The sequence below is a fragment of the Scyliorhinus canicula genome, chromosome 3 (genome assembly GCF_902713615.1).
Source record: "Scyliorhinus canicula chromosome 3, sScyCan1.1, whole genome shotgun sequence".
Classification (NCBI taxonomy): Eukaryota; Metazoa; Chordata; class Chondrichthyes; order Carcharhiniformes; family Scyliorhinidae; genus Scyliorhinus; species Scyliorhinus canicula.
This window is the reverse complement of record NC_052148.1, coordinates 75,354,863-75,369,689: the sequence shown is the minus strand read 5'-3', so window position 1 is coordinate 75,369,689 and position 14,827 is coordinate 75,354,863. Positions and strand designations below refer to the sequence as shown.

General features: G+C 41.4%; 1 protein-coding gene across 1 annotated transcript in view; it reads right to left on the bottom strand.

Moving 5' to 3' along the window:
- Window positions 1–3,304: 3,304 nt before the first annotated feature.
- Window positions 3,305–14,827, bottom strand: part of gba2 (glucosidase, beta (bile acid) 2) — a 68,526-nt gene continuing 57,003 nt past the window's right edge. The window contains exons 16-17 of the mRNA XM_038790754.1: window positions 8,823–9,014; window positions 3,305–4,871 (exon numbers count right to left, since the gene is read on the bottom strand). Of these exons, the coding sequence (XP_038646682.1) occupies window positions 4,662–4,871; window positions 8,823–9,014 (402 nt within the window). The 3' untranslated portion in view covers window positions 3,305–4,661. The remainder of the gene's footprint in view (window positions 4,872–8,822; window positions 9,015–14,827) is intronic.

Here is a 14,827-nt window from a genome sequence, read left to right as displayed (position 1 = left end):
AAAAGTGACATCACTAAAGCCATGTGATGACAAAAACCTTTCTTAAAAGGGACACTCCCATGACAATTCTAGAACTTGCACGTTCATCCAAAAATTACTGACAGAATCCAAGTGCATTGTACACGGTGTTCTTAGGCGCCCTAATCAATGCTACTTTAAAAGGTCTGATCTCTTTGGACTCTACCTGAATTTGTCAAATCTGTACTAATCATAGCCATTCTGTACTTAGCCTTTGCCTGATGAAGCTGACCAGAGAGTTTGCTCAACGGGCAACATGCTGTGTTTTTGCAGCACATCTTTGTCCAAAACTCAGTTCAGCATTAACATTTCTAAACTATTCATAGAAACATAAGAAAGGGAAGCAGGAGGAGGCCATTTGGCCCATTAATTATCATGGCTGATCATTCACCAAGATAGGATTCAATAAAAGGGAATTCTCATTGAGTAATAAGATTATAGCACAGGTGGAGACAGCCATTTAGGCCCCTTTTATGGTGCTCTCATTCAATTCCATTCCCGTTGATCCTTTTATATTTCTCCTTTTCAAATACTTATCCCATCCCTTTTTAATTAAGTTTCATTGTCTGTCTCAATAGCCATAACCTTGCTTACCAGGATTAGACTTGTAGAAGTGGGGGTAAATACCTTCATCGAATACCAGTTTCTTAATGATAATGAATCACAGGGTAATGTTCTAGAGGCAGAGTTCTAGTAGTGATACAAGTGGGGTGAAAGCACCACAGAAATATTAAATAATTTCAAATGTGTTTTCTGGAGACATTTTAGATCAACATTGAAATTCATTAAAGCCTCATTTGTTCAATATTCTACAAACCAAAGTTGAACCAAGAAAATAGATCAAATAACGTTGCTGTATTTCTATTACAAATGCAAAAACAATCAAAGCTTCTCCGTTGAATTTTATTTCACTCCTTCACACCATATTGAAAATTTACAAAGTACAACACACTGACAACTGCAATTCTACATTTACAAATGCCAATTGCTGGTCTAGTGGAGCATGAATTACTTTACATGCTAAAAAAATAGCAAAAGCAACAAAACTTAAAAAGAATCTTCATAATAAACTTTGCTATAGACCATGCAAACAGACAATTGTAATTTACCTTCATGTAATATCATACAAAGCATTTTAAGTTTTATAGTAACAAACTATATTTGTCCTTAATGCTGATTGTTCAGCTATTACACACAATAGCAATGACCAAATAAGCAATAACCAAATAAACAAGTATTTGCATCAAAACCTGAATTTAAAAATAAATAACCACGTTAATCTAGCAAATGGTTTAAGCCAGGAAGCTCTCCAATCTAAACTCCTGAAACTATAGATGAACATAAAATCCATTAGGATTAGATCGCTGCTGCATTTTTATGAGGGGGGGGGGGGGGGGGGGGAGGAAGTTAAAGAAGAAATAAGGAATTTCCACTTGCTGTTCCAAACCAAAAAAAAAAGCAGTTCAGGCAATTCCTTTAAAAATGTTGAAGCCAAGATCGATACATTTGTGGCAGGAAGGTATATTAAGGGAAGTGGAATCAAAGCAAGTAAATAGAGTTACAGATCAGCTGTTATCTAACTGAACTGTCAAACAGGCTTGAGCTCAATGGGACTCCTGTTCCCATCTTATTTTGCATTATTCTATATGGTGCCATTTTTATTCCCCAAAAATAACAGGTGGATCAAGTTTACAATTGCAATTAAGTTTTTGCTCTACTGAACTGAATTTTTAACATTTAAAATGTCAGCAGCAGATTGTCTTATTTTCACTTGCATGCTAGAAAATCAGTAATTGATAGACACCAAGGGATCGGGGTAAAATTCAATTCCAGCAACAGCTCAAAATGAGTAGTAATTTGTCAACTACCTCATCTGCTTCGCACCCTGAAGTGAAATTTTGCCCCAGACCTCCATTGCAGTCTTCAGTTTTATGTTTTAATTTATTTCATACATGGCTTCTAATGTGCTATCAAACAACGTGATCTGCTCATTTGTTCCAGTGAAGAATGTCTCAAGTTGAATGCAACATTCATGGTTTTCCTTCTTTCTGATGCACCAGCTGTATTTGTTCTAGAATCTAGTGGGTGGTTATAAAAAGGTGGTAATAGCAAACACGCCACTGCCATCGTATTCAGCAGGAGGCCCACCGGCATCTTCTCAAAGCAGCAAAACGCAATCAATGGCGACGTTGCTAGTGACATTATCACAAAAACAAATAAAAAAACTTTTATGCTCAAATTGTCTTTCAAAAAATTTCATTTGGACCCTTTTGTATATTGTTTCCCTGGACACCATCAGACCACTGGAAATATGCAAAACAAAATAAGTCCTATTGCAAGAACAAATGCAATGGATGAGAAAGCATGACCATGTGTATATTTGGAATAAAAATAAAATGACCCGTTAGGTAGGTTTAAGACAAAGGGGCCTCACGGTAGCATGGTGGTTAGCATCAATGCTTCACAGCTCTAGGGTCCCAGGTTCGATTCCCGGCTGGGTCACTGTCTGTGTGGAGTCTGCACGTCCTCCCCGTGTGTGCGTGGGTTTCCTCCGGGTGCTCCGGTTTCCTCCCACAGTCCAAAGATGTGCGGGTTAGGTAGATTGGCCATGTTAAATTGCCCGTAGTGTAAGGTTAATGGGGGGATTGTTGGGTTACGGGTATACCGGTTACGTGGGTTTAAGTAGGGTGATCATTGCTCGGCACAACATCGAGGGCTGAAGGGCCTGTTCTGTGCTGTACTGTTCTATGTTCTAAAACATGTGCACCGAGATTTCGAAAGTAATTGTCATGTTTTTCATGTATGGAACGATCTGCCTGGACTGTATGCAGAACAATACTTTTCACTGTACTTGGATACACGTGACAATAAATATAAATCTGAGATTATCAAAACTAACAAACAGGTTTGAAACAGGAGCAAATTTCAATGAATTTGTTTAGCCTCTATGGCATTAAAATGTCAAAATATTAAAGCCTTTGTTTTCAGAGACAATGCTAAAATTAAATATTTGAAAGTCAGGGCAATAGCCAGAAAATCCTATTTCCAGTGGCTGACTGTATAACTCCAACATTTTTTGTTAAACCTCAAGTCTTTAGAATTTCTGCTTTTCAATATGCAATAGATATTGGTCTTTGAAGGCAAATCTTTTACCTATAGGGTTGGAGTTAGGAAAGTTAGTTTATAGCATTTTACTCCACCTTTCTCCCCCAAATGGCCACTGCTTTGCACTAAAAAAAGTAAATTATTAGACACACAGGTAGTTTAGTCCAATTTAAACGGAAAGTGAAGATGCATAACAATTTTTATTCATCACAGTAAATAAACTCAACATTTGTGCTCTCATTTTGAATAATACACTTGTGGGTGCATTCAAGTAGGCAAGAAACATCCTACTAAAAACAACTTGCTTATTCAAAAATGTACAATGTATTCTTTCACACCTGGATTTAAGTAACCTGAGGATCAGTTTTAGTGTCAAAAATCTGTTCTGTACCCAAATGTAGGCATTCCTAACACAAGAATTCAATACAACAGTAGTGCTTTATTTGAACCCCTTTTCAAAAGTAAATTAAACCAGAAATATTTGATGTGCCCAAGAAACATTTTAAAATCAACATTTTCACAATCATTTATAAAATTGCACTGATTTTCTAACTGATTGTACATATAAAAGTGCAAAGATGCAATTTGATGATCATCTATATTCATAGCTATTTCATAACCTTTCAATTCAGATAATGTCTAAGATGTAATACAGCATATCCTTCAAGAACTAAAATATAAATCTGGATTAAAAATATTAGAAAATATATTTAATGATTGAATGTCTGAGCCAGTCATCATTGGTACTTTATAGTTTGAAAGTAATCCAAATTATAGTATCTAACTTGATATTCCACAGTACCAGTTATCATGTGCCTGAAAAGGTCTCAACTTTTTCTGTTTCAACATTCAAAAAAATAAAATAAGTACTCTGTTCTAACTAACAAATTGCAGGGCTGCCCAAAAAGCAATGTTTCAGTCTTTCATTACATTGTCAACTCAGCAAATTTGAGAAGCTCATGTGAGAACTGAAGCTTTGTCAACTTTTCTTTGTTGCAACTATTTGCAGTCCAGTTGATTAAATCTGCTACATATGACAGGGCTTTACTGCAAAGAAAGTACTAATGAAGTGTTGGTAATTGATTCAATTCTTTAAGGAGAGTCATTTTACATAATTGAAAGACAAGGCGCTGGATTCTCCATTGGCGGGATCCTCCGTTTCGCTGGCAGCTTTCCCGACGGTGTGGGGGCACCCACAATGGGAAACCCCATTGGCTGGTTGCTGGGACGGAGAAACCCGCTGTCAGCGGGGACGCGCCGCATCAGAAACCGGATGCAGCAAGAGGGAGAATACAGCCCAAGGTCTTTTGCATCACCCTCTGCCTCCTCCTCACTGATTGTTACGGTGAGATATTCTTCTAACAATTCACCCAAAAGGAATGCACGTTTTTATATATAAACAAACATGTCATACAACAACAAATTATTGGTATATTTAGAAAATAGACAAACTTGTATTTGAAGCCGAGGTTGTGGGTGTATTACTGAATGAAGAATGTAGAAAGTAACTGATAAATCTGAAGCTGGTCCCTGCTCATTTATATGGAAGAGTCAGACAAGTTGAGTTGGTCATGCATTTTGTCCAGTGCTAGCTGCATACTCCAAATGCTCAGAGGTCTCATGTATGCCAGAGAACGATAGATATTCTTTTTGCAATAGGCTTCAGGCGTCTGAAAAGCCATGCCAAGTCTTTCCCACACTGTCCTGTACGTCCCCTCTGCAGTCTTGAAACCTTCATCGACAAGTCCCTATGAATCCCCAGAGAAAGGATTTATTTAAAAATAATAATTTTAAGGATACAATTAACACATAGATTTAAAGAACCAAACAAGTACTAAAAAGCCATCTTCATTCTTCCAAATACAAACTCCTGGGGATTCAATTATTTGCATATTTAAGTAAAGGAATACAAGCATCAATTACCAGTACACTGAATGCAAAGTTGTGCAGTTAAATATTTGTTGTTCTTCCAGTTCCATGATGAAACATTCTCTTCACACAATCGAGTGTTAATTTAAAGTTTACTTTCCCACCACATACTGGGATACAAGTTCATAAGATATAGGAGCAGAATTGGGCCATTTGGCCTGTCGAGTCTGCTCCGCCATTCGATCATTGCTGATCTCAGTGGCCTTAACTCCAGCATTCTGCCCGTTCTCCATAACTCTTCAACCTATTACTAATTAAAAATCTCTAATTCCTCCTTATATTTACTCACTGTCCCAGCATCACCGCACTCTGGAGTAGCGAATTCCACAGATTCACAACCTTTTGGGAGAAGTAGTTTCTCCTCAACTCCGTTTTAAATTTGCTACCTCTTATCCCAAGACTATGACCTCTTGTTCTCGAATGCCCCAGAAGAGGAAGCATCTGCTCCACGTCTACTTTATCAATATATTTTATCATCTTGTATACCTCAATTTGATCTCATCTCATTCTTCTAAACTCTAGAGAGTACAGGCCTAAACTGTTCAATCTCCCCTCACACAAAAAATCCCTCATCTCTGGAATCAGCCAAGTGAACCTCCTCTGAACTGCCTCCAATGCCTCTATATATTTTCTCAAATAAGGGGACCAAACTATGCACAATACTCCTGGTGCGGTTTCACCAATGCCTTGTATAGTTACAACACTTCCTTGTGTTTTATACTCTATTCCTTTAGCTATAAATGCCAACATTCTGTTCCCTTTCTTTATCTGTACCTTCATGCTAGTTTTCTGTGACTCATGAACTAGGACCCCCAGATCCCTCTGCAACAGAGCACCCCGAAGTCTCTCCCCATTTTAGATAATAAGTTGCCTTCCCATTTTTTGATCAAAATGCATGACCTCACACTTATCCACATTAAATCCATCTGTCACATTATGGCCCACTCTCCTAACCTATCTATATCTATTTGTAAGGTTCGTATTTCCTCTTTACAACTTATTGTCCCACCAATTTTTGCATTGTCTGAAAATTTGGCTATAGAACCTTCTATCACTGTATCTAAGCCATTTATATAGATTGTAAATAGCTGGGGCCCAAGGACCGAACCCTGTGGCACCCCACTAGTTACATCTTGCCATCCAGTAAAAGACCCATTTATCCTGACTCTCCATATTCTGTCCGTCAGCCAGTCTTCCATTCAAGCTAATATATTACTCCTAATCCCCTAATCCCATGTGATCGAACCTTGGGAATTAACCTTCTGTGTGGCACCTTATCAAAGGTTTTCTGGAAGTCCAGATACACTACAATGTACAGGATCCCCATTATCCACTTTGCCAGTTACATCTTCAAACAACTCAAGCAAATTAGTCAAACATGATTTGCCCTTCATAAAACCACACGGACACTGATGGATAACAGTTTCCCTTTCCAAACATCCTGATATGACTGGATAATTGATTCAGCAATTTCTCAACAACAGATGTTAACAACTAACTGGTCTGCCTCCTTCCCTTGGGGAGAGTGGTATGGGGTTGGGAAGCGATGGGGAAGCACGCTTACATGGGCAGGGTAAGGGGAGAAACACACACGAACCAAGGCATGGGTGGACGGAATGCTTTTGGGGAGCACACACAAGGAGATAAGATGGGGGAAGAGACCTTCCAGAATTGCTGTAATATGAAAAGTACGGAAGATCAGAGGCATATCCACAGATTCCTCCGGTTACAGGGCAGGTAGGTAAAGTGGTTAAGAAAGTATATGGGATACTTGCCTTCATTCATCGAGGCATAGAACACAAGAGCAAGGAGGTAATGGTGGAACTGTATAAAATGCTGGTTCAGCCACAACTGGAGTACTGTGTGCAGTTCTGATCACATTATAGGACGGCTGCGATTGCACTGGAGAGGATGCAGAAGAGATTTTCCAGGACTCTGCCTGGACTGGAGGCTCTGAGCTACGAGGAAAGATTGAACAGGCAGGGACTGTTTTCCTCGGAGCAACAAATGTTGAGAAAGCACCTGATAGAGGTGCATATGTCAATGAGGGGCAGAGATAGGGGGCTGGATTCTTCGCTGTCGAGATTCTCTGTTGTGCTGGCAGTGCACTCACACCCGGGGATTTCTCGATGGGCGGGGATGCCCACAATGGGAAACCATTGGCCGGCTGGCGGGACAGAGGATCCACTGCTGGCAGGGGCACGTCGCACCAGGGGTAGAGAATCCCTCCCACGGTGTCTAGGAAGGGACATTTTCCATTAGTAGTGGGGCCAATAATCAGGGGGCATAGAAGAGGCAGAAGGCTAAGAGGAGAGTTGAGGAGAAACGCTTTCAAACAGGAGAGTGGCGGGAGTCTGGAACTCTGTCCGAAAGGGTGGTTAAGTTAAAAACTCTCGTAACATTTAAAAAGTATTTAGATTTTCATTTGCACTGCTGTAACCTCCAGGTCTATAGGCCAAGTGGTGGAAAACGGGATTAGTGCAGTCAGATCTTTGTTGACTGGTGTGGACATGATGGGCCAAATGGCTTCATTCAGCACTATAAATGTCTATGAATGGTAGTTTGAATTTAAGTCTATTTCTATACTTTGACCACTGGATGGCTCTTTGTGCAAATTGTGTAAGATCTATGGTGGATGCAATTACTCTGATAATTGCCTGTTCTTTTCCTCCTCCATTCTCTTGTCTGTGCTTTCCTCACCCAGTCACCCACCTCATCCTTACATGCGCTGCTACCCCCACAATTCCTCAACCAGTTAACACCATGTCTGTAAATTGTAATTGGTCTTCCCACATGAAATCAGTGATTATTTGCTTAAAATCAAGACATTAAAAGTTAGAGAATACAGATGGTAGGCAATGTACATCAGCTTGGAAGGTAGCTCTGTGGAGTTTTGGAAAATTAAGTTTTGGAGTTTAGTAACAGTTGGCAGGAGCTTTAAAAACAGTGATTTTGGTGCAGCAGAATTAGGGAAGTGAAACATGCGTTTGGGATCGAAAGCATATGCTGGACAAAGTGTAGTTTTCAGAGTTACCCATTCCACAGCCACAGAAGCCTGGAAACCTCTGGTATATTTATTAAAACAAACATTTCAACACATTTCCTTTGACTAGATCTCTCAAGTAGACACAAGCTCAGCAAGTTGGGCAGCACCTAATGACAAAGAAAGAGTTAATGGCAGATGCGGCTAATCATTCGAACGTCCATTGACTTTGGTGGAACCAGAAGATCCCGTCAGGGGAGGTGCCAAAAAAAAATCCAGCCAATATTTTGGGTCGAGCGTGCTGAAATGTTGAATCAATCTCTCTCTCACTCGCTCTACAGATGCTGCCAGGCCTGCCAAATATTTCCAGCATAATCCCTTTCTATTTCAAAATGTGAGGATCACAGTCACTTGCTTTCCTGCCAAGCAGTCCTCCACTTACGAAAAGCTTCAGTGAACTGCACATAAAACTATGCACCTTGTCACATTAGCATTTCTATAATGCTCCTATATCCAGCAACAATCAGGATTAGGATGAAATGCAGATTGGTCAAAAAAAAGGTTCCGTCCTGTAATGAATCATGGTCAGTAATTAAACTTAATTTGTGAATTACCAGACTATTTACAACAACACTACCAGTTTGTCAGTTTCTGGATTCACAACATTAAATCTTTCATCCGAATTATAAACAGCAAGATATATTAGTGTCAGGGAAAGCTCATGTACGGCACACAAATCATTTTTGTAGCATTACCAAGATTTTGAAACTATATCTTAATAACTCACCTCTTGCATCATAGTGGCTGCCAGCCCGTAGACTACCCCAATCCAAACCTCGTCTGATTGGACACTGGATGTGTCTATTGTACCATTGGGTCTCATTCCATTTACTGCTCCCATAGTCCCATTAGCAAAACTCATTACATTCAACTCGAAGATGGTCTTTAGTGCAGATAACACATGAGTTTTTGGAAATACCTGCAAACAGTAAATGATATATCTACTTGAACAGCATGTTAGAAATACACACACGTACACGCATAACATTTACTTCATTTTTTTGTTATTCCTCAACACAACATAACCTGAAGAGGGTGGACAAGAAACTCAGCTTTAAGCCTCTAAAACCTAATCTTCTATGGCTTCTTAAAATCGACTCGTGGACAAGCACCCTTTCCCCTTATTATTGATTGATTAATTCATTCATTCATTGTCACATGTACCGAAGCACATTGAAAAGTATTTTTCTGTGGCCAAGGGGACATACACAGTGGACAAAAAGAATAATCGACAAAGTACGACAAATATGTAATTGGTTACAGTGCAGAACAAGGGCCAAACAAAGCAAATACATGAGCAATGGCGGCATAGGACATCGTGAATAGTGTTCTTACAGGGATCAGATCAGTCCGAGGGAGACTCATTGAGGAGTCTAGTAGCTGTGGGGGAGAAGCTGGTTCCTATGTCTGGATGCGCGGTCTTCAGACTTCTGTCTGATGGATGGGTTGAGTGAGGAAACGTTTCCTCATTTCAGTCTTAATGGCCTACCCCTACCCTGAGATCATGACCCCTTGTTCAAGACCATATCAAGAGGGGAAAATATCATTCCTGTATCCAGCCTGTCCAGCCCAACAGAATTTTAAATGTTTCAATGAGATCTCCTCTCATTTTTCTAAACTCCTCTGAATACAGGTGGAGTCACCCAATCTCTTCACAAACGACCAATCTTCTATCCCAGGAATCAGCCTGGTAAACCTTTGCTGCACTCTCTATGGAAAATGCATATTTTCTTAGGTAAGGAGACCAAAACTGCACAAAATACTCCAGGTGTGATCTCACCAAGGCCCTGTACAACTGCAGTAAAACATCCTTGCTCCTGTACCGTGCTGCAGTACCACAAGTACTGCAGCACGGTGGCACAAGTGGCTAGCATTGTGGCTTCACAGCGCTAGGGTCCCAGGTTCGATTCCACACTGGGACACTGTGCGGAGTCTGCACGTTCTCCAAAGACATGCAGGTTAGGTGGATTGGCTAAATTGCCCTCGTCATCCAAAAAGGTTAGGAGGGGTTTTGGGGTTGTGGGGATAGGGTGGAAGTGAGGGCTTAAGTGGGTCGGTGCAGACTCGATGGGCCGAATGTCCTCCTTCTGCACTGTATGTTCTATTGTAAGGTCAGGTCCTCTTGTAATGAAGGTCATTTGTCTCCCTAACTGCTTGTTTTCAATAACTTGTGTGCAAGAGCACCCAGGTCCCTTTGTATGTCAACATTTTCCAATCTATCACCATTTAAATAACATTCTGCGATTCTGTTTTTCCGACCGAAGTGGATAATTTCACATTATACTGCATCTGCCACGTGTTTGCCCACTCATTCAACTTGTCTAAATCGCCTTGAAGCTTCTTTTCTTCACCACACACAATTCCACTTAGTTTTGTGTCGTCAACAAACTTGGAAATATTATATTTAATTCCCTCATCCAAATCATTGATATACATGTGGACGAGCATGATGTTAGACATGGCACCAACAAGACGACAATTAAACGTGGCACCGTTAAACTAGAGGGGCCGTGGAAGAATAATATAGGCAAAGCTTCTGATACTGACTAGTGACTCGAGTTGGAAAACGCACGAGTACAAGTATAGAACGTGAACAGAAATCAGGCTGAGCTGAGAGTCTTCCCATAGTCAAATAACCTGCCCACCGTTCACAGTCAAAGTACAAGTCCCAACAATGATTTAGATTAGATGGCTGCTGGTACCAATTAAAGTGTATTGGAGCATTAAATTGCAAGGGGGGGGGGGTGCAGAGACTTTATTAAATTCTCAAATTTATAAACTTTGACAACATGGCTTCCAAGAATATAGACCGTTCATTTACAATATTTGCAGGTAAATGGAGCAGAAGGCTAGTCTTAGCCTTCACGTCCTGACATTATTGATGTTATCTGGCCATATTATTCCTCATCAGAAAATGCAACATGAAGTTTAATCACCAATATCATAGAATTTACAGTGCAGGAGGCCATTCAGCCCATCGAGTCTGCACCGGCTCTTGGAAAGAGCACCCTACCCAAGGTCAACAACTCCGCCCTATCCCCATAACCCAGTAACCCCACCCAACACTAAGGGCAATTTTATCATGGCCAATCCACCTAACCTGCACATCTTTGAACTGTGGGAGGAAACCGGAGCACCCGGAGGAAACCCACGCACACACACACGGGGAGGATGTACAGACTCCACAGACAGTGACCCAAGCCGGAATTGAACCTGGGACCCTGGAGCTGTGAAGCGATTATGCTATCCACAATGCTACTGTGCTGCCCTCACTACTAGATTGCTATTGTGCATCCATTTCCTCAGCAGGTATCTTGCAGACATTGTGCAATGTGGTGCAGCCTGCTTAAAACTGATCAGAGCGTGCGCAAACTTTCATTAAATAAAATTAATTAGAAGAGTAAAAATTCTCTCATTCATCTTCATTTCCAGTTAGGACATGGTACAGGTCTGGACATGGGAGTGGAGTCCTCAGAAGTAGTCTCAGGTTCTGGTGCTTCATGCATTTTCTCGTACATTATTTAGTCTAAATGACAAGATGTTTTACATTTACTTCGGCCTTTCCCTCCCTCTTTTTTTCCTTAATACTTTATCAGTTACAAAGCCAGAGCTCAGAGTGTGGACAGGGGCAAACCCCTAATCCAGCTCCTTGTCTGCTCCAAAAAACAATTCAAATTGAATCCAATTCATGTTCCCCACAAGAGAGACATACCAGATCCAGGCATTAAATCTGATCTCACACTCAGCTTTGCCAAAAGGCCGAGAGTGCTGGATTTCACCACAACGGGGGCTGTATTTACTTGCTGCTAGGAACAGGTGTGAGCAGTAGGGGTACTTTGCATCGTATTGGACCAAGGGGATTGGTTAAACCAATCATTAGAAATTTAAGATTTCCAGCGCCGGCAGTATTATGTTTTTATCAAAAATATATCAATGGACTGGTCAGGTGGACAGAAAAGGTCAAACTGAAATCAATCCAGAGAAACATTTGGCCATTTATGTGAGGACAAGCAAGGGCAAATGCAATAAATGGAAGGACACGGAGAAGTGCAGAGGGACAGAAGGGGCCTTGGGAGTGCATGCCCACAAATCCCTGAAGAGAGGACGACAGATAGATCAGGCAGTTAAAAATGGATATGGGATTACTTTCCTTTATTAACCAAGGTATAGGATTCAAGAGCAGGAAGGTTGTATTAGAACCATACAAAACACTAGTTAGACCACAACTAGAGTACTGGCTACAATTCTGGTCACTGCATTGCAGGAAGGTTGGAATCACACTCGAGAGAGGGTAGAGAGACAATTTGCTAGAATTCTTGCTAGAATAGTGAAGACATTTTAACTTTAAGGGAAGATGGGACAGGCAGAAGACATTTTCTTTGGAGCAGGGTGGGCTATGGTAAGATTTAATTGACACGTGCAAAATTTCACGGGGTCCAAAAAGCGTGAATAGGAAGGACCTAGTTCCCTTAGCAGAGAAGTTAATAACCAAGAGTAAACTATATACGAGGTCATTAGGCCCACCTTGTCCATGCCAGCCCAGGTGTCCTTTCTAATCTCATCTTCCTGCACCATCCATAGCCCTGTAGCTTACAGCATTTAAGGTACTGGTCCAGGTACTTTAGGGTCTCTGCCTCCACTACCAACTCGGGCAGCAACTTCCAGCCACCCACTACCCTCTGCTTAAAAAAGTTCTTCCTCATGTCCCCTCTACACCTTCTGTCACATATCCTGAATCTATGTCCCCTGGATCCAGAATTCCCCGCCATGGGAAGAAATTTTATCCTGTCCACTATCTCTTCCCCTCATCAGCATGGTAGCATAATGGTTAGCACAATTGCTTCTCAGCTCCAGGGTCCCAGGTTTGATTCCCGGTTGGGTCACTGTCTGTGCGGAGTCTGCACGTTCTCCTGTGTCTGTGTGGGTTTGTTCCGGGTGCTCCAGTTTCCTCCCACAGTCCAAAGATGCACGGGTTAGGTGGATTGGCCATGCTAAATTGCCCTTAGTGTCCAAACAATGTAACTGGGATAGGGTATGTACGTGGGCTTCAGTGGGGTGCTATTTGTAGGGGCTGGTGCGGACTCGATGGGCCGAATGGCCTCCTTCGGCACTTTGTTCCAAGGAAAATAACCCCAACCTACCCAATCTCTCCTCGTAGCTACATTTTTCTAGCCCTGGCAACATTCTTGTAAACATCCTCTACACCCTCTCCAGAGTAATTATGTACTTACTGTAATGTACTGAACTTAATTGCACACAATACTCCAGTTGTGGCATCACTAGTGTCTTCTACAATTCCAACATTATATCCTTACTTTTATATTCTATGCCTCTGCCAATAAATTACAGCATTCCGTATGCTTTACTTACAGCCCCTTCGACTTGAATTGCTGCCTTTAGGGATCAGTGTACTTGTACGGCAAGATACCTCACTTCATCTACCCCTGTAGTATATTCCCATTTACCGTATACTCCCTATAACTGTTTGCCCTCCCTAAACGCAAGACTTAAAACTTGTGCATTAAAATCCATCTGCCACTTTACCGCCCACTCCACCAACCCATTTATTTATTTAAGACATTTAGAGTACCCAATTCATTTTTTCCAATTAAGGGGCAATTTAGAGTGGCCAATCCCCCTATGCTGTACATCTTTGGGTTGTGGGGACGAAATTCATGCAAACACGGGTAGAATGTGCAAACTCCACACGGACAGTGACCCAGAGCCGGGATTGAACCTGGGACCTCAGCGCCGTGAGACAACAGTGCTAACCACTGAGCCACCGTGCTGCCCTCACCAACCCATTTATATTGTTTTAGAGATTATAGCTTTATTCTACACTATTCTCTATTCGGCCAATCTTTGTGTCATCTGCAAATTTCCCAACCACGCCCCATATTCAGGTCCAAATCGTTAATATACAACAAAAACAGTAAGGGCCCCAACACAGAGTCCTGTGGAAGACTACTTGAAACAACTTTCCATTCGCAAAGGCATCCATTGACCATTACCCTTTGTTTCCTATTACTAAAGCAATATTTTATCCAGTTTGTCACATTACCCTGTATCCCATGGGCTTTTACTTTTTTGACCAATCTGCCCTGCGGGACCTTGTCAAACATCTTGCTAAAATCTAGGTACACAACATCCACTGCACTACCTTCATCAACCCTACTAGTCACTTCCTCAAAGAATTCAATCAAATTTGTGAGGCAAGACCTTCCTTTAACGAATCCATGCTGACCATCCCTGACTAGTCCATGTCTTTTTACGTTACAATTCATCTTACCTCAGGACTGATTCTACTAACTTGGTCACTATAGACGCAAGACTAACTGGCCTATTATTGTTTGGCATGTCCTTTGATCCGTTTTTAAACAATGGAACCAGTTCTCACTTCCCTCCCCTGTATCTAGTGAGGGTTGGAAAATCATCCTCAGAGTATCTGCTATCTCCTCGCTGACCTCCTTCAGCAGCTTTGGAAACAATCCATCTGGCCCTGGCGACTTATCAAATGTCAAGGATTCCAACCCTTTGAGTACTTCCTCTGTTTTTAGGATTATCTCATTCAATATATCAACATTCCTCCTGGACGACTATATCTGCATCATCCCTTTCCATTGTAAATATGGAAATATGCTGCCGGCTCCATGGTGTAACGGTTACCACTCTGGACTTTGTATCCAGCGATGAGAGTTCGAATCTCACTGGAGCCGGTACTCTGCTCGTAAA